Source organism: Schistocerca gregaria, chromosome 2, assembly GCF_023897955.1.
Source record: "Schistocerca gregaria isolate iqSchGreg1 chromosome 2, iqSchGreg1.2, whole genome shotgun sequence".
In the NCBI taxonomy this organism is placed as follows: domain Eukaryota; kingdom Metazoa; phylum Arthropoda; class Insecta; order Orthoptera; family Acrididae; genus Schistocerca; species Schistocerca gregaria.
Genome location: NC_064921.1, coordinates 311,734,610 through 311,758,270, shown reverse-complemented (window position 1 = coordinate 311,758,270; position 23,661 = coordinate 311,734,610). Strand labels below are relative to the sequence as shown.

Genomic DNA, 23,661 nt, shown 5'->3' with positions numbered 1-23,661 from the left:
GCTCAGGGACTGGGTGTTGTGTTGTAATCAACATCATTTCATCTCCATTGACGTGCAAGTCGCCGAAGTGGCGTCGAATCGAAAGACTTGCACCCGGCGAACGGTCTACCCGATGGGAGGCCGTAGTCACACGACATTTACATTTTATATACCCTCGTCTTTACATGTTGACCCCAACGACATCGTAAATTAGGATTACATTGAATACCAGACCATCCTGATTCGACCGTCAATCACATTTCTGCTACTTTATGTCTATGGTGGTCTCCACAAACGCCGTCATCGAGGCGAACGGCGGCTCTAAACTGGCAGCGTGTCACGGACGCTGGCTAGTGGGGGGCTGTATTGACATTCTCCTCTACTTTCAGGGGACATTTGTTAATAATCGCGGACACCCCTGCATCCCTTCATGCTTGATGTCTTCCCCGAAGGCGATGTCATCGTTCACCAGTGGAACTATCCGTGGCTCGAAACCAGACCCGTTCTACAATGGTTTGAAGAGCGTTATGGTAAACTCAGGTTGATGTCTGTTAATCAATATAACCTGATGTAAATCCTATGGAGTCCATCCTGGTCGCCGGCATCATCAACGCGTACGCAAATCAGCGACCCGTTACTTAAGCGAATTACATTCAAATGGTTCAAATGCCTCTCAGCACTATGGGACTTAACATCTGAGGTCATCAGTCCCCTAGAACTTAGAACTACCTAAACCTACCTAACCTAAGGACATCACACACATCGATGCCAGAGGCAGGATTCGAACCTGCGACCGTAGCGGGTGCGCCTAGAACCGCTAGGCCACACCGGCCGCCCGCCAATTACGTGGCCTGTGAGTAAACATGTGATGCCACATAACCCCACAAACCTACCAACGAGCTTTCGGGTCCCTAACAAGCAGAATCGGTCATGTATTTTGTTCCAAAGGGAGCCAAACTTTTATTAAGCCGGTGGTCGTAATGTTTAGGTTCATCAGTGTATATTTCCTATATTTTATCAATGCTGAAAACATTGTCATATTTCTGCTTTCATTGCCAACGTAACATTTAACAGATCGATATATTTACGTCTGGCTATATTTAGCCATCACTGCTGTAACCACGCGTGAGAACTAAAAAGAGATAAATTATGACGAGGCACTATGAAACAAGCTGCTAAAAGAAGGTGCTTCATCTTAACGGCTGTCGGAGTTCCAATATAATTTCAACAAATACCAACAACCTGCGGAGAAAAATAGTTCTTATTCATCATGCGGCTTGTTACATATTGCCGGCCGATGTGGCCAAGCGGTTCTAGGCACTTGAGTCTGGAACCCCGAGACCGTTACGGTTCGAATCCTATCTCGGAAATGGATCTGTGTGATGTCCTTACGTTAGTTGAATTTAAGTGGTTCTACGTTCTAGGGTAATGATGACCTCAGATGTCAAGTCCCATAGTGCTCAGAGCCATTTGAGCCATTTGTTACATATAACTTGTCTTCGCACCACAGTTAAAGGCATTACAAAATCCGAGAAAACTGTAACGTCATTTGGCAATTTCGGAGGATGCGTCAGTGGCATCTGATGACGGATCAGTGCACAAACACAAAACTTAAACCTTACAAAGAAATGCATCGACTGACCAGATACCTTAGCTCGCCTTCAGTACTGTATATCACTATTGTAGTCTGTACATGGTGGCAGTGTTGATCTTGATATTCTCATTCTTGTCACAAAGTACTGCTACGTTACTTGGGGTAGGTGAAAGAAGGAAACAGTCGACGTTGGAGTTCTGTCCTGTCTTCAGATACGCCTCGTTGTCTTAGACGCTCTTCCATTACCGTCAATAAAATAACCAAATGCTTTTTTGTTAGTTGTTGATTCACATCCACATCAGACGTGCGGGTTGGTGGAAAATAGATCACGCTGGAGTAACTACCCTTGATGTACGAATAACGTTGAGATTCGCAACTTGCGTTGATCTTGAAGTTCATGTACGGAAAAAAAATTCAGCCATTCTTCTGGAGGACAAAAGGCCATTTCTCGATGCACCAATCACATTGAATAGACTGAAGTATTTAGTGGCAGTGCTGAAGTCGAGCAATAGTATTAAAATTCAATTTTAGTTTGAAAATCTTGTGTAGGTGATGACTTACAAATAAATTTGTTTTTGGGTGGGAGTTGAGTAAAACTTACTCCTGTACCCCAGACGTGCTTGCTGAACTTACAGCATCATCAGTGAATATTTTTCTTTCTATTAAAAAAACAGGACGAAAATGATCTTTACTTAATGTCATACATAAACACGAGTTATTAAGTATTCATAAAATTGAAAACATAGAAGATTTATTATTTATACTTTGTTACCAAATGCAATGGTTTTCGTTGTTATTCGTGTTTTGCATTACAGTTATTTTCCTTTCACAGTTTGTCACGGGCAACCGAATAGAACTTAACGCAGAAAATTTATATACTTTAAAAATATACGACTGTATATATTATGGTTAGCCCTATTATGAATTAACACTCTGTGAATGTTTTGTGTCCGTTTATGCAATATGTTAAACTTACTTTTTCTGGTTTCCCCACTATCTTCGCTGTAAAAACTGTTCTTTGTAGATTTTTCATTTTCAGTGTTAACAAAACCACGAAAACAAGATGGTGGTGAGTTGAACAGTTGGTACTGTGGGTGGGAGTTTTGAATATCTGTGGGGTGTATCTGATTGTGAGTGTGCATGCCCTCGCGCGCTCGCGCCTATATGTCTGTGTGTGAGAGAGTGTTTTAACAGTTGAGGATGTGTGGGCAATTATTTATTCCTGCGATCAGATGATACCGCCTCCCTCGTAAATGGCGCTTCAGTTTTCTTTAACGTCCTACCAATGTCGCTCCAAACCCGGATTTCTGCTCAGAACAGCACGCCAACATCTTTAGTTGGAGGTGGTGACTGAAGAAGGCTCTGAGCACTAAGGGACTTAACATCTATGGTCATCAGTCCCCTAGAGCTTAGAACTACTTAAACCTAACTAACCGAAGGACATCACACAACACACAGCCATCACGAGGCAGAGAAAATCCCTGACTCCGCCGGGAATCGAACCCGGGAACCCGGGCGTGGGAAGCGAGAACGCTACCGCACGACCACGAGAAGCGGGCACCGAAGAAGGATCCTTTATTGTATGATTATATATATGATAGCGGAACAAACACTGGTAGTAGTTACTTCTGTAAAATATCTGGAAGTATGCGTGCGGAACGATTTGAAGTAGAATGATCATGTAAAATTAATTGTAGGTAAGGCGGGTACCAAGTTGAGATTCATTGGGAGAGTCCTTAGAAAATGTCGTCCATCAACAAAGGAGGTGGCTTACAAAACACTCGTTCGACCTATACTTGAGTATTGCTCATCAGTGTGGGATCTGTACCAGATCGGGTTGACGGAGGAGATAGAGAAGATCCAAAGAAGAGCGGCGCGTTTCGTCACAGGGTTATTTGGTAACCGTGATAGCGTTACGGAGATGTTTAGCAAACTCAAGTGGCAGACTCTGCAAGAGAGGTGCTCTGCATCGCGGTGTAGCTTGCTGCCCAGGTTTCGAGAGGGTGTGTTTCTGGATAAGGTATCGAATATATTGTTTCCCCCTACTTATACCTCCCGAGGAGATCACCAATGTAAAATTAGAGAGATTCGAGGGCGCACGGAGGCTCTCCGGCAGTCGTTCACCCCGCGAACCATACGCGACTGGAACAGAAAAGGGAGGTAATGACAGTTGCTAGTAAAGTGCCCTCCGCCACACCCCGTTGGGTGGCTTTCGGAGTATAAATGTAGATGCAGATGTAGAAGTCTGTCTCCTGGTTTTCCCACATGACGCTGGTGGCGTTAGATTAACCACTGAAAATGATTTGAAAGTTGAAGACTAAAAGGCTCATAATCTGCTGGATTAAAATCATAAGTATATGAAAACTATATTTCATTACCTCATTTTAATGGACGTTAAAACCGGCATTGTCAAAAAATATTTTCTGTGGTAGCTGAGAGGCAGTAGCCAGTGTAACACTCTGAAAAAAGATCCAGATTGTATTTCTGCTCAACGAAAATTATTTTAATTGTGTAGGCTTCTGTGAACAGCGTCAGTTGACATGTAAGTATTCTGAGTATCGCAACCCGTGATATTGTAAAAAAACTACACTGAGACACCACCGTTTCAGTCACGGTACTGTATAAGAATAAATTTTCTCACACAAAGCGAAAGATATAGCAAAGTTATCGTTTGGTATCTGATAATATAAACTGTACAGGAATACACTATTTAAAATCAATTCCTGCTCTGCTTTGGTGAAACTACCCAAGGTATGCTCATCAATAAACTAACTGGAGGACGTAAGTGACATTTGTCCCTTATTTGTTAGCGGTTTCGCGAAGTTTCAGTCTCACTCAAAAAACTAATGCACAGAACCTCTTACTGCTGAACTGCAATAGTTCGTATGTAAGGAAGCTTAGAGTATACATCGATAATGAGATGTCCTCCATATACTTCCAATATATTCAGCATTAAAATGGGAGGAAGGTAACTATTATATAACCAGACACTTATTATTATGAAATGTTTATTTCACTTTTGATTGTCAGCATACAAAAACGATCGATATTTTCTACCATGTTTTCAATATTTTATCAGAATTTTGTACAAAATTGTCATATAAAACGGTTAAGTACAAACATTGCTGCTCCTGAGGGTCGAGCTGACGAAACAGCCTCCATTATTGTATTGTCGGTTGTGAAGTGCAGAGAAGCTCCCTCTTGCGACTGTGATATGTGTGTGTGGCACTCCTCAGACCACGGTCCACTGTGACGGCGTGGAGCAAGACCGCTGCAGAAGCCTGCTCACCAGCACAGCAAGTGCCCACAGGACCACGCAACCTGTGAACAGCAGTATCACTGGAGCGCATACACCCAACAACAACGAGGCAGACATCGTAGGAGAAGAGGAAAAATTTGTTACTGACGTTCAAAAAGGCAAAAAAAGGTGCAGTGTTCGATGCAGAGCAAAATTAGTAAGTGAATTACGAGGCATGCAACAGCAATGCAAATTGCTTGGGTGAAAGTAGTAATTATCATTTCAGAAATGAAAACTACAGACATCAAAAAAAAGTTTTGCATCACCCCGGTTCCCTGAACTCCTCAAGATAGACGTTGACTGTGGATACTGTATCACAGACAAAGTCCCTTTGACTGTTCAGAGATGTCGCTAAACCCGTCAAAGATGTAAACAACTGTGCATGAGCAGCGACTATTTGACGGTAGGGGTCCGACAGCCGGTCAGCTCCAGCCATTGCACAAGGAAGGAGGTACACGGTTTGTGTTGTCTGTGGCTCAACTACGCCTAGACGCTCAGTAACGCGGTTCGATCGCGTCCACATTGTAACTTAGTTACAGGAAGGGCTCTCAACAAGGGAAGTGTCCAAGCCATTCGGAATGAACCAAAGAGATGTTGTTCGGACATGGAGGAGATACAGAGAAACAGGAGTTGTTGATGACATGCCTCGCTCAGACCGTTCAAGGTCTACTACTGCAGTGGATAACCGCTACCTACGGATTATGCCTCGGACGAACCGTGACAGCAACGTCATCAAGTTGAACAATGCTTTTCGTGCAACCACAGGACGTCGTGTTATGACTCAACCTGTGCAAAGTAGGCTGCATGATGCGATGGCTTCACTCCCGGCGTCCGTGGCGAGGTCCATGCAGTGAGGTATAGATGGACCCAACAACACGGCGAGTGGACCGCTCAGGACTGGCATCACGTTCTCTTCACCAATGAGTGTCGCATATGCCTTCAAACATCATGTAGCTTACTGCGCACAGTTTGAGCCATAACACGACGTCCTGTGGTTGCACGAAAAGCATTGCTCAACTTGGTGGCGTTGCTGTCACAGTTGCTCCGAGACATAATCCGTAGGTAGCGGTTATCCACTGCAGTAGAAGCCCTTGAACGGTCTGAGCGAGGCATATCATCGACAATTCCTGTTTCTCTGTATCTCCTCCATGTCCGAAAGGCCTGGACACTTCCCTTGTTAAAAAAGCCCTTCCTGTTATCAGGAGAATGAAAAATGGCATTCTACGGATCGGAGCGTGTAATGTCAGATCCCTTAATCGGGCAGGTAGGTTAGAAAAATTAAAAAGGGAAATGGATAGGTTAAAGTTAGATATAGTGGGAATTAGTGAAGTTCGGTGGCAGGAGGAACAAGATTTTTGGTCAGTTGAATACAGGGTTATAAATACAAAGTCAAATAGAGGTAATGCAGGAGTACATTTAATAATGATTAAAAAAATATGAATGCGGGTAAGCTACTACAAACAGCATAGTGAACGCATTGTTGTGGCCAAGATAGACACGAAGCCCACGCCTACTACAGTAGTACAAGTTTATATGCCAACTAGCTCTGCAGATGACGAAGAAATTGAAGAAATGTATGAACAAATAAAAGGAATTATTCAGATAGTGAAGGGAGATGAAAATTTAATAGTCATGGTTGACTGGAATTCGGTAGTAGGAAAAGGGAGAGAAGGAAACGTAGTAGGTGAATATGGATTGAGGCTAAGAAATGAAAGAGGAAGCCGCCTGGTAGAATTTTGCACAGAGCACAACTTAATCATAGCTAACACTTGGTTCAAAAATCATGAAAGAAGGTTGTATACATGGAAGAATCCTGGAGATACTAACAGGTTTCAGATAGATTATATAATGGTAAGACAGAGATTTAGGAACCAGATTTTAAATTGTAAGACTTTCCAGGGTCAGATGTGGACTCTGACCACGATCTGTTGCTTATCAACTGTAGATTAAAGCTGAAAAAACTGCAAGAAGGTGGGAATTTAAACATGGGACCTGGATAAACTGACTAAACCAGAGGTTGTACAGAGTTTCAGGGAGAGCATAAGGGAACAATTGACAGGAATGGGGAAGGAAATACAGTAGAAGAAGAATGGGTAGCTTTGAGGGATGAAGTAGTGAAGGCAGCGGAGGATCAAGTAGGTAAAAAGACGAGGGCTAGTAGAAATCCTTGGGTAACAGAAGAAATATTGAATTTAATTGATGAAAGGAGAAAATATAAAAATGTAGTAAATGAAGCAGGCAAAAAGGAATACAAAAGTCTCAAAAATGAGATCGACAGGAAGTGCAAAATGGCTAAGCAGGGATGGTTAGAGGACATATGTAAGGATGTAGAGGCTTATCTCACTAGGGGTAAGATAGATACTGCCTACAGGAAAATTAAAGAGACCTTTGGAGAAAAGAGAGCCACCTGTATGAATATCAAGAGCTTAGATGGAAACACAGTTCCAAGCAAAGAAAGGAAAGCAGGAAGGTGGAAGGAATATATAGAGGGTCTATACAAGGGCGATGTACTTGAGGACAATATTATGGAAATGGAAGAGGATGTAGATGAAGATGAAATGGGATATACGATACTGCGTGAAGAGTTTGACAGAGCACTGAAAGACCTGAGTCAAAACAAGGCCCCAGAAGTAGATAACAGTCCATTAGAACTACTGACAGCCTTGGGAGAGCCAGTCCTGACAAAACTCTTCCATCTGGTGAGCAAGATGTATGAGACAGGCGAAATACGCTCAGACTTCAAGAAGCATATAATAATTTTAATCCCAAAGAAAGCTGGTGTTTACACATGTGAAAGTTACCGAACTATCAGTTTAATAAGTCACAGCTGCAAAATACTAACGCGAATTCTTTACAGACGAATGGAAAAGCTAGTAGTAGCCGACCTCGGGGAAGATCAGTTTGGATTCCGTAGAAATGTTGGAACACGTGAGGTAATACTGACCCTACGACTTATCTTAGAAGCTAGATAAAGGAAAGGCAAATCTACGTTTCCAGCATTTGTAGACTTAGAGAAAGCTTTTGACAATGTTGACTGGAATACTCTCTTTCAAATTCTGAAGCTGGAAGGGATAAAATACAGGGAGCGAAAGGCTATTTACAATTTGTATAGAAAACAAATGGCTGTAATAAGAGTCGAGGGGCATGAAAGGGAAGCAGTGGTTGAGAAGGGAGTGAGACAGGTTTGTAGCCTCTCCCCGATGTTATTCAGTCTGTATATTGAGCAAGCACTAAAGGAAACAAAAGAAAAATTCTGAGTAGGTATAGAAATCCATGGAGAAGATATAAAAACTTTGAGGTTCTCCGATTACATTGTAATTCTGTCAGAGACAGCAAAGGACTTGGAACAGCAGTTGAACGGAATGGACAGTGTCTTGAAAGGAGGATATAAGATTAACATCAACATAAGCAAAACGAGGATAATGGAATGTAGTCGAATTAAGTCGGGTGATGCTGAGGGTATTAGATTAGAAAATGAGACATCTACCACTCTTACGGATCTAGTCCGAATCGCCGTTGAGGAGTGGGACAATCTAGACCAACAGTGGCTTGATGAACTTGTGGGTAGTGTCCCACGACGAATACAGACATGCATCAACGCAGGAGGACGTTCTGCTGGGTATTAGAGGTACCAGCGTGTACAGCAATCTGGACCATCATCTGCGAAGGTCTTGCTGTGTGGTGGTACAACATGTAATGTATGGTTTTCATTAGCAATAAAAATGATGGAAATGATGTTTATGTTAATCTATATTCCAATTTTCCTTATAGGTTCCTGAACTCTCGGAACCGAGGTGATGCAAACCTTTTTTTTGTTGTGTGTATTTCGGCAGTAGACTTCGTGCCCATCGCGAAGCTTTAGATATTCCATATCTTAAGGAGCGCTAATAACGCAGCATTGTGTTTCTGTCAAATTGAAGGGGAATGCGGTGACAGTTTTGATTAGTTAGACCTTTGCTTCAGTCAATGGAGAATGGAAGTAATGCATAATTGGTAACAATATTTCCCACGAAGGATTCTAAGTTCGATGTTTTCAACAGACTTCCAGAAAGAGAGTAGGTTACCAGTTCATCAAGAATAATTTTTACAGAAATTCTCGTATAACTAGTCAAGAGGGTGATCGATGTTAATAATTCTGGTCAGGATAACCCGATATCATCTTGAGTCAGTGCTGGCTAAGTACTGGGCTTACACGAAGAAAAAGACAGCTTATTAAATTTTATATCTCCATCCTTTTAGCAGGAGGTCTCTGGGACGACGGCCGTTCACTATCGTGACAGAAAATAAAAACACCTACAGCTGTCCATATGATTTTATTTTGTCGCTACCAGTTTCAACGCTTCATTGCGTCAACTCAGGCTTTTTTGATGCTGTACAGGTTGGTATGATCCCCATGCTTAACCCATCAGTTGCCAGTATTACTGGATTCGCAGATAATGTGTCAGCACTCCAACCATCAACTGCCACTTGGCAAATGGAGTGTACTAATTGCACAAAATGTAAAGTGACGACCTGACGTGAAGGCTTTCAGAGTACTAGAATTGTAGCCTCCTGCTTTCGACAAGTAGGTTGTAATAAACACTGACAAGCAAGCAACAGGTAGAGGATGTGGAAGTGTATTGCAGAGATGAATGTGAGTGGAGAATGCAACGAACTCTCAGGTGCAATCAGGAGCTTAAACAACAAATTTATTAAAAAATTAGAGGAAATGTTGGTAATGGAGATACACTTAGAAGAAGCGCACTGTGTCATAAGTAGAGTCCAATCTGAATTCTGGGAGAAGGTAAGGTACAGAACCTCATCTTCGTCTTGTCAATCTTCTTATGGGAAGATGTATGTTGCTGTGCTGAGGAAAGAGGGAGCATACCGCTGGAACAGAGTTCTGATGGAACAGGAGATAGTCTGAGAAGACGCTAGCCGATACAGACGTTCGCATTTTAGACGCCGCAAACACTATGTATGGGATGAAGGGCTTCCTCCCCGCAATTCAGCATCGAAGACCATAGACTGCCGCTGCAGATGACCATCCGACTCGTTTCTAGACGACATAAAGACATGTCCTAAGCCTCATTTAAGCATAGATATACTTATACGAGGAATAAATTCTGGTATCAGTTTTCTTTTACCTTTGGTCTCCAGTGCAGACTATCTTTTTCAAAATTGACTATTTAACCATTTATTTGGCAATATTGCCCTATAGCAACTTAAAAACTGCACACTGTTTTCTGCAGTACGTTTCAAGTTTTGGTCTGGATGGGCACTGGTGATTGTAAGAAACATTTAAAGTCTAATTTACAAAGATATTCTGTCCTTTGCAAAAACAGACATGATGTCTTATGGGATAACAGCAATCAGTGATTTTATAATGTTACTTGATTGAATTTTTTTTATTATTTTTATTCATATGACCGGTTTTGGTTCATTTAGAACCATCTTCAGATCTGGTATTTCAGTTACAGGAGTAACCCGTCCAAATCCAGCAATTTCCACATGCTACGTCACATCACGTCACATCACGTCCACCCATGTGACGTAGCATATGAAAATTGATTGATTTTTACGGGTTACTCCTGTAACTGAAATATCAGATCAGAAGATGGTTCTGAATAAACCGAAACCGGTCATATGAATAAAAAAAAGTCGCAATCAAGACGGATTTTAAGCAACATATTCTGTCCTCTCTGGTGGAACGTTTCACAATAGTGTACTTCTTTAGCAGGCACTGTGCAAGGTTATGTGAGCATCAGTTACCAGCGGAGCATTTTCTTATTTTATGATGCTCCTTTTTCTTCAATAACACAGACTTATTGTCAACGGGAAGAGGGAATCATAAGGATAAGTTGTTATACAAATGTGTTAGAGAATTCGTACGTGTCACATTGCAAATGGAACGATATCCTGTCTGAAGAGGAATTCTGGGTCTGGCTGTTGGATGGACAATAAGTCAAGAAAAAGAAGAAAACATTAGCTCCTGTGCCAGAAAATTATGTTTGATTCATACTGATTTGCTCAAGAGGGAAGATGTTTGCATAGGCTTCGATTGTTAAGTGTGGAAAATGTGTTACTGTTCGATGCTTTGTACCAAAAAGAAATTCTTTTTAGACATTTCACATGAAATACTGCAGCATTCAATCAGTTTTACAGCCATTGGAACATCATTGTAGTATTTATGTTTTAAAACCCATGCACCTTTCCAAGGTAATAACACTAAATAGTAAAATATTGTATTTTGAAATTTGTATAATTTTGTTTGCCTGACCATATACATCTAATTTAAGTAACATAATTTATTTCCTCACGCTATTTGTGTATGCCAAATAAAGGGTTGACAGACCAGTTTGTGACACACAATTATAATGACATGAAAATAGTTTAAAATTAACTAGTCGAATAGAAAATAGTACAGCCTGGGAAGGAAATCTTAGCACTACTTGATGTGTTGTTATATTTAACTCTCTATGGCCGAGCTCAACAGATTTGTAATACATACTACCGAAACACTGTTGCAAATTTATAGCAACAAGCACTCCATCGCGGTTATCACGCATCAGAGATTTGTAACGATTCAGATGACGTCCATAGGAAATGACGCTGTGCTGTGACAATGTATTGAACCACGTGCACTGTTGCGTCTTGGGAGATTTGTATAGTGCGGAAGCGTTTATTTCAACGGTTGATATTTATTGTTAATCATATTAAGAACGTAAGTGAACTTCTACAACATACAAGGGGACCTTATCGTATAGGAAATCCAGTTGATGGTGAGACTTCTCAGGTTTGTAGTATACCTCAAGGGCGTTCACGAATAAAAATTTTAAAGTGCACTAGCCAGAACATCCCAAGAAAAAGGCTTGTAAATTTTACGCGTATCTCATTTACCGATCAAATTTTACGCCTAGTGTAGCACAGCCAAATGGCTGCGCCTTTAGCGGACTCGCTTGGCACGTAGAAGTCCAAGGTTCAGTTTTAACTTTGGGTAGCTTTTTATTTTTTAATTTTTTAAATGACAGCAACTTTTAAATAAAGTTGATATCCTATAATATTATCAGTTAAACCACAAAGAGTTTTACTTTATTTATGAAGTGACTGTTACAACTAGTTAATATAAACTGTGAATTACAATTAATATTTGTAGATTTCCAGAATGCTGGGTTAATGACAGGAATCATATTGTGTTAAACACCCATAGTGGCGAAATTCAGTTCTTTTTATGTAACTTACGAAGGTCCGTTTATATTTTAGGACATCTAGTTAGGATCTCAGCTCGGAGTAGTCTGCGAGCCACCGACTTGATACATATTCTTCTTATTTGTCGAATTACTTAATTTTCACTAAAAACTAGGACTGAGCAACTTCTGTCATTTAAGGCTCTTACTGCATTTTTAAATACAACATGTATTAAATGATAAGTATTTTGTTACAGTGGGACATTCTGGGTGACGAATAACAAGCGTTTTTTTTCAATACATACATATATACATTATTGATATAAACTTCTGGTCACTGGTATTCCTCGACAGCGAGGCTGGCGTAGAAGACTCTTTGCCGCCTTTCACTACCAAGACTCCAAGTGCGCCTTCAACTCTCTCGGAAAGTTACGGAGACCAGGCGGAATATCTCATGCAAAAAATAAAACACACAAAACAGGACTTGTACCCTGATAAAACGTCTTACATAATTATTAAAACTTTATATTCCGAACGATTATTCTGGATAACAAAAGATGTATATACACTCCTGGAAATTGAAATAAGAACACCGTGAATTCATTGTCCCAGGAAGGTGAAACTTTATTGACACATTCCTGGGGTCAGATACATCACATGATCACACTGACAGAACCACAGGCACATAGACACAGGCAACTGAGCATGCACAATGTCGGTACTAGTACAGTGTATATCCACCTTTCGCAGCAATGCAGGCTGCTATTCTCCCATGGAGACGATCGTAGAGATGCTGGATGTAGTCCTGTGGAACGGCTTGCCATGCCATTTCCACCTGGCGCCTCAGTTGGACCAGCGTTCGTGCTGGACGTGCAGACCGCGTGAGACGACGCTTCATCCAGTCCCAAACATGCTCAATGGGGGACAGATCCGGAGATCTTGCTGGCCAGGGTAGTTGACTTACACCTTCTAGAGCTCGTTGGGTGGCACGGGATACATGCGGACGTGCATTGTCCTGTTGGAACAGCAAGTTCCCTTGCCTGTCTAGGAATGGTAGAACGATGGGTTCGATGACGGTTTGGATGTACCGTGCACTGTTCAGTGTCCCCTCGACGATCATCAGAGGTGTACGGCCAGTGTAGGAGATCGCTCCCCACACCATGATGCCGGGTGTTGGCCCTGTGTGCCTCGGTCGTATGCAGTCCTGATTGTGGCGCTCACCTGCACGGTGACAAACACGCATACGACCATCATTGGCACCAAGGCAGAAGCGACTCTCATCGCTGAAGACGACACGTCTCCATTCGTCCCTCCATTCACGCCTGTCGCGACACCACTGGCGGCGGGCTGCACGATGTTGGGGCGTGAGCGGAAGACAGCCTAACGGTGTGCGGGACCGTAACCCAGCTTCATCGAGACGGTTGCGAATGGTCCTCGCCGATACCCCAGGAGCAACAATGTCCCTAATTTGCTGGGAAGTGGTGGTGCGGTCCCCTACGGCACTGCGTAGGATCCTACGGTCTTGGCGTGCATCCGTGCGTCTCTGCGGTCCGGTCCCAGGTCGACGGGCACGTGCACCTTCCGCCGACCACTGGCGACTACATCGATGTACTGTGGAGACCTCACGCCCCACGTGTTGAGCAATTCGGCGGTACGTCCACCCGGCCTCCCGCATGCCCACTATACGCCCTCGCTCGAAGTCCGTCAACTGCACATACGGTTCACGTCCACGCTGTCGCGGCATGCTACCAGTGTTAAAGACTGCGCTGGAGCTCCGTATGCCACGGCAAACTGGCTGACACTGACGGCGGCGGTGCACAAATGCTGCGCAGCTAGCGCCATTCGACGGCCAACACCGCGGTTCCTGGTGTGTCCGCTGTGCCGTGCGTGTGATCATTGCTTGTACAGCCCTCTCGCAGTGTCCGGAGCAAGTATGGTGGGTCCGACACACCGGTGTCAATGTGTTCTTTTTTCCATTTCCAGGAGTGTAGATAGGTTCAATAGGAGGACTTGATCCAGCATAGGGTGTCAAATGAGATTATGAATGAAATGATCAGTTTCACTATATGCCAAGAACAGATGGAAATATGATACTGTTGCCTGTTCACGTATATGGAGAACATTCCCTAATAATTGTGTATTGCACTTAAACAATTCCCATAAAATACCTTTATCACGTTTATCACAGTAAGGTAGTGTTGACCATTTCCTGAGACACATGTCTGGGAAACTCCACAACGCAATAATTGGTGAATCATAAACATGAGTAACAACATAATTGTTTTCAGAATGTGCCACTCATTATTACCGTTGAACTGCACTGGTCATTGTTTATCGAAATTGGGTTTAATCCAAAAACTCAAGAGGAGTCCAGTACGAACTATGTGTTGCGTGACTAGAGTACCTCCTTGTGTCGAAGGTGAAAAATTAGTGATATGTAGTTCCTATTTCAAAAGGCTGGACTGTGGGTATGCAATGTAATTTAGTACATTTGGTAACCTAGCTGAAGGTGTTTCATGTGACGTTTCAGCGGTAGTTGAGGAGCCCATACTGCTATCGCTGAATTATGTCTGACCTTCATTTAGTGTTCAGAGAGTAAAAAACGATTTCCGTGATTTTAAACCGTTTGCAGTTGTCTGAATATAAGGTTTTGTGCCCCATATAATAGTAAATTACAATTAATTAGCAACGGAAAATTTGAAGCTTTTTATGTGAACGAGCCTGGCACCCAGCAGCGAGTTTCTAAACCGCAACCCTGGAAGCCGGGCGTTCGCAACTGCAAAACATCGTAATGAAAGTGCAGCCGTATTTGCAGTACAGCTAAACCGGCCGATCAGTTCTGAAAATGACAAATCATGAGACCAGTACCATCGAGTCCCTCGCAAAATGAGAGTTGCGTTACGAGTATATGTATTACGCACAAGTTCCCGCTTCCTCAAATCAAGGTAAAGAAGAGAAGCCGAAAAGAGGAGAAGACCCGTGCAATAATAACAAATAATTTCCCCTTACTCAGTCAAACTTATCTTCTAAAGAGAAGGAAAGAAAATAAAAGCAGCTACAGGACCCCAAATTAAAAACAATTGAGGAAAGTTCTCAAAAAAAAAAAAAAGAAAAAGAAAAAGCGGAACGTGCTAAGGAGAATGATAAGGAAGCAAATGTGAAAAAACTGCTGCAATTTGAAAATGCTGTCTGAAAATCCTCTGCAATTGCGGCCCGAACTATCTAAGAAGAAGAGAACGAATCTATTATTTGCTGAGAAGAAACTGGTATTCTGAGGATACGGTGCACTACTGCTTATCCAAAGGGTGATGGTACAAGGAAAGGTCAAATTGTGAAGGGAGTTTAACGTTGATTTGGGAGAAATACTACTGTATATTCTTGTCTTCATATTGAGTGAACTGTACTCAATATGAGTATAAGTATTTTATTTTTAATTTATTTCCTTCCAACTGCTGTATTAAAAATTGATAGTAATTTTTGACATTCTTGAATGAAAAGTAGAGAAATTTTTGCAAAAATTTTGACTTTGACATTTTTCGAATCAGCCGAAGTATCACCAAAAATCACTTATGTGCGTATTCTTACCTTCCGTTACCCTATATTTCTTTTCATAATGACGATGGCGATTATGTAAATTTCAGATCTAGACTGTTATTTATGTAAGTACTGAACTATTTGCCTACCCTAACTGGGGTGTCTAAAAGGACTTTTCACAACTTTGAACATTCATGCAAAGTTATTTACACAGCTCACACGCCTGGTCTTGGCGTAATTGTGTAGGATTCATGTAGTATGTTAGTACCAATCACACCATGACGAGCAACAGTTCTGGCAAATATGACTGCTTCCACTCGTCATGCGCGTGCTCGCTGTGAGTTTTGACTTGTAGATTCAAAATCAAAGATAGCAATATAACTACTTTTCGGACAGAGCAACGTGAAGATCCTCCCATTAGGCTAACAATTTGAGAATAGCATAACGTTTTGGCTTGAAGTGGGTGGTGGTGGGGGGAGAGTCTACAGAAAGTCATAAAAATCCTCATATCGGCAGCATGTATTGACGATGTCGTAGAACAAGTGAGTTAAAACTTTGTTAATAGTCCTACGAAAACAATGCGCTTCTTTTTTTATTATGAACACCGCAAGCCGTACAAATTACCACCGGTACTAGCACTGAAAGACAGTTATATGGCTGTACGAATCGACTTTTTGCGGGGAAACATTATGTTGATTGACTAGAAGTGTAATTTACCTTGGAAAAAATTATCTTTGGTGATGGGTCGACTTTTCATTTAATTGGTAAAGTTAATAAATACCACTATGGGATTTTGGGAAGTGAAAATCCACGACAAACTTTGGAGCACCTTTGTGATAGCCTAAAATTCTATTGTGCTTGGAGCGAGAGTAAAATTTACTGCCATTTCATTTTCCAAGAGTAAATAACCAACGAAATAATTCTCTGGAAAACGTTTTAATTCTTCTGATTGGCGTGTCTGACAAGAACGCAGCGTACATTTCATGCAAGACGGCGCACTACCGCACTATCTACGTCTGAGATTTCGTCGATAACGGCTTTGTAGGTAAATGGATTGATCGAGGAGTACAGATTACATGGCTCCCACGATTGCTGGATTTGATACGTCTTGACTTTTGTTTGTAGGGATTCATCAAGTATACGGTGGTTGTAGCACGCTTACCGACTTCTCTAGCAGCTCTCAGAGAAAATAAATAAATAAATAAATAATAAAAAATAAAAAATATTCAGATGTGTGTGAAATCTTATGGGACTTAACTGCTAAGGTCATCAGTCCCTAAGCTTACACACTGCTTATCCTAAATTATCCTAAGGACAAACACACACACCCATGCCCGAGGGAGGACTCGAAACTCCTCCGAGACCAGCCGCACAGTCAATGACTGCAGCGCCCAAGACCGCTCGGCTAATCCCGCGCGGCTCAGAGCAACAATCTGCTCAGCTATTGAACAAATGATGCCTAACGTGCTACAGCGAGTCCGCCAATAAACCGAATTTAGATGGGTTGTGTGACACATAACAGCTGGAAATAATATTCTTTTTTGTTAGCTAAAGCGTGAAAAGTACTTCACGCACTTTGCTGAAAAAATAAAAATAAAAATAAAATACACCAAAACCAGGTATATAAGCCATGTGAATAACTCTACGTCAGTGTTCAAAGTTATGAAAACATTTTCAGACATACCCTATATTTACAAAAAAGATCGTGCTACATTTATAAAGCGCGAATTGTTGGCACTACTGCTCTACCAAGGGTTGGCAGACCTACCGGAGGCCCTCGCCGCGGCGGCCTCCTGGTCCTGCTCCCTCCTGGCGGGCCGGCTGTCGGTGCCGGGGCCGAAGAAGCGGAAGCTGGCGTTGAATCCCGTCGCGTCCAGGCGACCGTTGGAGCGGAACGTCAGCCGAAAGTACTTGCCGTCCGAGACGGCGTCGAACCCGCGCCTCTGGCCGCAGAAGCGCGGGAACTTGCGGTCGCGGCCCATGTAGTTGGACAGCTCCACGTAGTCGCTGGCCGAGACCGCTTCACACCTGTTGGATGGTTTTAAGATTGTACTCACGACTGCATACAAAGCACCAAGAACACACACTCGAAACAAAATTCTGGAGTCCCTGTTTGTAACGAAACATATGCGACATGTGTACTAACAAAAGCATTGTAATAATGAACAACTACACACATTTCAAATACAATAAAATCACAAGAGGTTCTACTTACAACAGTTCGATTAGAGGGAATTTATGTCTGATTCTGCAGTGAATTTGCAGCTCAGTTAGTCCTACTTTTACCAGAAGACAATATACGTTTCAGCCTACAGTCGCAGTTTCTTTACAAACTACTTTGAGGGTACGGCAGCCACAGCTAAGGAAGTATATTGTCAATATTTAAGAATCTTCAAAAGCGTTTTTTACAAAAAGGTCTTCTGAGACGCTTTAGCTGTTTTGTAATTCTTTATTGGGAACAGTACCGCTTTCGCACCGTTACAGGTGCACCTCCAAGTTAGGCAGTGATAGCCTTCAACTAGTCGGGAAACTACGATGTTCCACAGCGCAGTTGTACATCGAAAATGTTAATCCAATCCATGCTGTTGTCAACGGCAAATTTGGTTTAAAATGGTTCAAATGGCTCTGAGCACTATGCGACTTAACTTCCGAGGTCATCAGTCGCCTAGAACTTAGAAATAATTAAACCTAACTAACCTAATGATATCACACACATCCATGCCCGAGGCAGGATTCGCACCTGTGCCGTAGCGGTCGCTCGTCTCCAGACTGTAGCGCCTAGAACCGCTCGGCCACTCGTGCCGGTGGCAAATTTGGTATTAAGCACTAGTAGGTGAATGTCCAACTGGAGACTTCGAGTCATAAGACCATAAAACAAACGTGAAAACGGCTACAGTCTATTGTTCATCCAATGCTACTCACTGGTAGTCGATGGTGTTCTTCTAGAAGCTCATATTGGCAATCCCGGGACGGATGTCTGTCAATATGAGCTTCTTACAGCAACCACCAATTTCCTGTCAGCAGCATTGGCATAACAAGCTGTCACCGTTTCCACAGTTGCTTAATGGTCTAATCACCCATGTGTTTAACAATCAGCCACTGGTGCTCAATGCCAAATTTTCCGTCGACAAAAGCCTATAATGGATTAGCATTTTCGATTTACAATTAAACTACGGGATATCGCAGCTTTCTGATTGGTTCAGCGGTATATTGTATCATCTGAGGATGCACCTGTGCAACCATTAGTGTTCCCAATAATGGACCACAAAACAGCTAAACCGGTTTCAAGAGTCTTCATTCATTGTGAATCGCATTAAATCATAAGACCTTTGAAGTTTATTAAATATCAACATCGCTTTTTTAAATTTTTGCTTAGAGGTTACCAGTTTCGATACATCCTCAGGTCACCCTCTGGCTTGCAATGGCAACGCTCGCTTCCCAAGTAAGTGGCCGTTGCTGAGTTGTGTGTCCGACACACGTACTCTGGAAGCGACCGTGTCGTTTGCGTGCCAGGGAGTGGTCTGAGGATACTACTGTGTATAGAAACCGGTAGCCTGTAGGCAAAATAAAATCTGGGGCTCTGGACTAAAACACGGACTGTGGTGGTCGCTGTTCTGTCAGATATTATGTCGGAAATGTGAACCTACTTTTAACCATAATGTACCGTAGATCCCAAGTACAAAAATTGTGTCCAGTTGGAAGAAAGCACAGGTCACACTTGCCTACAAGAAGGACAGCATAACTGAACCATATAACTGCCGCCCGGTGTTCTCAACATACACTTCTTCTTGAATCCTGAAAGGTATTCTGACATCAAAGGTAATGACGTTTCTAGAACAGGATAAGTTCCTCCACGCGAACCAGCATTAACTCCGAAAAACACTGATTATTTGAAACGTACTTGCAGTATATTCTCATAATATCCTGAAAGCCACTTATGAAGACAGTTAGGTACACGTAGTATCTTTCGACATTCAATAAACACTTAATTGAATGCCACATCTACATTTGTTATAGAATGTGGTATCGTATTGGGTACCAAGCGAAACTTGTGACTTTATTGAGGTTTCCTTCATAAGGAGAACACAGCAGACTATCTAGAATGGAGAGTCATAGACAATAGAATTAAGTTCAGTGTGATGGGACCCTTGCTGTGTGTATTCTATATAAATGGCCTACCAGACCATATTAATAGTAATTATAGACTTTTCGAAAATGGTACGGTATTTAGTACCGCGAGAAAAAAATACTGCAAAGATATTCATTAGGTTCTTAATAAGATTTCAAATTGATGCGTAGATTGGTAACTTGGTTTGTACGTTCAGAAACGTCAGATTCTGTATTTCACAAAACGAAAAAGTATGTAAAATAAATTACAACATTTAGATCGATCAAAAAGACAAAAAAGAATGGGACCCAATAAATTGTAGTAATAATTATTTTGAAATAAAAACAAATTTTTATTTTAGTACATTTTTAAATTGGACCAAAAGGTATCCTAGCTCTATACAGATTGATAACTCCCATACATGTAGCTCTGAAAATCGTGTTTGTGAATTTTTAACAGCTCTGAAAATACTTGTAAGATTTAAAATGAAAAACGTGTGGAGTATACAAAAGGTAACTCTTAGGAGCTCAGCTACTCATGCATTACACATCAAGTAGTGTAGCAATAAGTTAGTGAACTATTCACAGATTAATTATGTATTGCAGGCGCCCCACGATTGCGCTTTAAATCCTACAAATACTTTCACAGCAACAGAAAATTAATAATTACAAATTTTCAGGATACCTGTGTGGGATAATTGATCTATGTGGGGCTGGAAAAAATTATGTTATACGTTTTAGTGCCAACTGAAAGCATGGTATACTATTTTTTTTTAAATTCTAATAGTTATTTTTAATTATGTGCTGGATGATGACGTCCGTTCGATTTGTTTAAATACCTGAAAACACCATATTCCAGTTAGTCGCATTGAAGATTTCGCCGCTCGGGTTTAGCCGCGCGGTCTCAGGCGCAGCAGTCTTGGACTGTACGGCTGGTCGCGGCGGAGGTTCGAGTCCTCCCTCGGGCATGGGTGTGTGTGTTTGTCCTTTGGGTTAGGTAGCGTGTAAGCGTAGGGACTGATGACCTTAGCAGTTACGCCCTATACGATTTCACAGACATTTGAACATTTTTTTTTAAGATTGCGTGAACGCTACACCCAAAGAACCATCCACAGCTTGAATTGTCTCTTAGTATTTAGCGAGTTTAGGTGGCAGTGAAACATACGTAGTACCCGTACGGCAGTTGGCATACATGTTGTCGAAGTACCTCAGACAGCAATTGGGCGACAAGTGTTCACCTGCGACGAAATGGCCCAATTCAGAGCATGAATAAACCAATAGCCGCATCGGACTTCCCAAGCACCCCTGACTTTGCAGGTAAACCTCACCGCTTATCTTGCCTGTGGGAGAAAGATATGTCGAAGATTATGAAATGTATTCGCAGATTGCGAATTCTGTAGTACATACAAGGTGTTATAAAAAGGTACGGCCAAACTTTCAGGAAACATTCCTCATACACAAAGAAAGAAAATATGTTATGTGGACATGTGTCCGGAATCGCTTACTTTCCTTGTTAGAGCTCACTTTATTATTTCTCTTCAAATCACATTAATCATGGAATGGAAACACACAGCAACAGAACGTACCAGCGTGACTTCCAACACTTTGTTACAGGAAATGTTCAAAATGTCCTCCGTTATCGAGGATAGATGCGTAAACCCTCCGTCGCAAGGAATTCCTGATGCGCTGATGCAGCCCTGGAGAATGGCGTATTGTATCACCGCCGTCCACAATACGAGCACGAAGAGTCTCTACATTTGGCACCGCGGTTGCGTAGACAAGAGCTTTCAAATGCCCCCATAAATGAAAGTCAAGAGGGTTGAGGTCAGGAGAGCGTGGAGGCCATGGAATTGGTCCGCCTCTACCAATCCACCGAATCTGTTGTTGAGAAGCGTACGAACACTTCGACTGAAATGTGCAGGAGCTCGATCGTGCATGAACCACATGTTGTGTCATACTTGTAAAGGCACATGTTCTAGCAGCACTGGTAGAGTATCCCGTATGAAATCATGATAACGTGCTCCATTGAGCGTAGGTGGAAGAACATGGGCCCAATCATGACATCACCAACAATGCCTGCCCAAACGTTCACAGGAAATCTGTGTTGATGACGTGATTTCACAATTGCGTGAGGATTCTCGTCAGCCCACACATGTTGAGTGTAAAAATTTACAATTTGACCACCTTGGAATGTAGCCTAATCCGTAAAGAGAACATTTGCACTGAAACGAGTATTGACACATTGTTGGATGAACCATTCGCAGAAGTGTACCCGTGGAGGCCAATCAGCTGCTGATAGGGCCTGCACACGCTGTACATGGTACGGAAACAACTGGTTCTTCCGTAGCACTCTCCATGCAGTGGCGAGGTCAACTTCTCTGACGCTGACATTAGGGTTATCGTCAACTGCACGAAGAATTGCCTCTTCCATTGCAGGTGTCCTCGTCGTTCTAGGTCTTCCCCAGTCGCGAGTCATAGGCTGGAATGTTCCGTGCTCCCTAAGACGCCGATCAATTACTTCGAACGTCTTCCTGTCGGGACACCTTCGTTCTGGAAATCTGTCTCGGTACAAACGTACCGCGCCACGGCTATTTCCCCGTGATAATCCATACATCAAATGGGCATCTGCCAACTCCGCATTTGGAAACATTGCACTGACTGCAAAACCACGCTCGTGATGAACACTAACCTGCTGATGCTACGTACTGAAGTGCTTGATGCTAGTACTGTAGAGCAATGAGTCGCATGTCAACACAAGCACCGAAGTCTACATTACCTTCCTTCGATTGGGCCAACTGGCAGTGAATAGAGGTATTACAGTACATACTGACGAAACTAAAATGAGCTCTAACATGGAAATTCAGCGTTTCCGGACACATGTCCACATAACATCTTTTCTTTATTGGTGTGTGAGGAATGTTTGCTGAAAGTTTGGCCGTATCTTTTTGCAACACCCTGTATATTTCTATGGTTTACTGTAGACACAAGAAAATTTGTGCCGCACCACGACCCCAATCTGAATTGCAACTTATCATTAGTGCTCGCCTTAAAAACTTCGGCTATTCGTGCACTCCTCGTGAAACGATCCGAACTTCCATCTATCATAACGTCTACGGCTCATAGCTCTTGCACACCGTTCATATGATTTTTCCACAGGGAGAGAGATCGTTTTTCTCGTCAATTTGCCTTGCTTTCGCTTGAAATACACTTAGTGCAGTATTTGACAGTTTCTTTATAGCTCTACTCAAATATCTTTCAGACATGCACGCATTTGTATAGTAAACTATACAGGTGACACAATATCGTAATCGCAATTTGCGAATACATTTCATAATTTAAAACAGCTGTAGATCGTCAGTAGTGTGTATATGTAGGGCATGTGCATCCGTGTATACAGACACTGTCAACAGACTCTGCACTAACTGTAACTATATGTCTGGACTTATTTAGCCACTGACTAATACAGCAAGACATTTCACTTTATGGTAACATGTTGAGCTGCTGGTTAACATAAGTTTACTCAGAACACCCATACAGTTCGTATGGTAAGAGCTAGTTTATTTGTATTTTCCTGTGTTTGCTGCAGATCTGAAGATGGTCGTTGTTGATCGAAACCAGTAGTCTGAGGAGCTATCAAGTTTGTGATCATAGAAGTAAAGAAAATTGTGTTTCACTTTCTTCATCACTGTTACATTCGCGACGATGTCACAGCATGTCCAAATAGGGGCTGTCGTACCTATCTAGAACCTATAACATAAAAGACAACTATTTTTTTCTGTAAAGCTGTGCCTCTCAGGCTTTTTAGTACCTTCCGCGTAGGCAACTGCGTGTCAACTCTTCCTCGGCTATTCTCTGGGACGTGTACGTTCCTACAAAAGTGGGAACACTGCGAACAGTTGGGCAATGTAAGATAGTTACTACAGAATTGCACCTGTCACAAGACTCTGTAATTATCATATCAAGCAATCGATCGGTGACCATGA

The 23,661-nt window shown here is 42.2% G+C and overlaps 1 protein-coding gene across 2 annotated transcripts in view; it reads right to left on the bottom strand.

Annotated features, from left to right (window-relative positions):
* Positions 1 to 4,567: 4,567 nt before the first annotated feature.
* LOC126336137 (suppressor of lurcher protein 1-like) overlaps positions 4,568 to 23,661 on the bottom strand; it is a 659,041-nt gene continuing 639,947 nt past the window's right edge. For both annotated transcript variants that reach the window (XM_049999628.1, XM_049999627.1), the window contains exons 12-13: positions 17,340 to 17,599; positions 4,568 to 4,894 (exon numbers count right to left, since the gene is read on the bottom strand). In XM_049999628.1, coding sequence (XP_049855585.1) covers positions 4,806 to 4,894; positions 17,340 to 17,599 — 349 coding nt within the window. In that variant the 3' untranslated portion in view covers positions 4,568 to 4,805. The remainder of the gene's footprint in view (positions 4,895 to 17,339; positions 17,600 to 23,661) is intronic.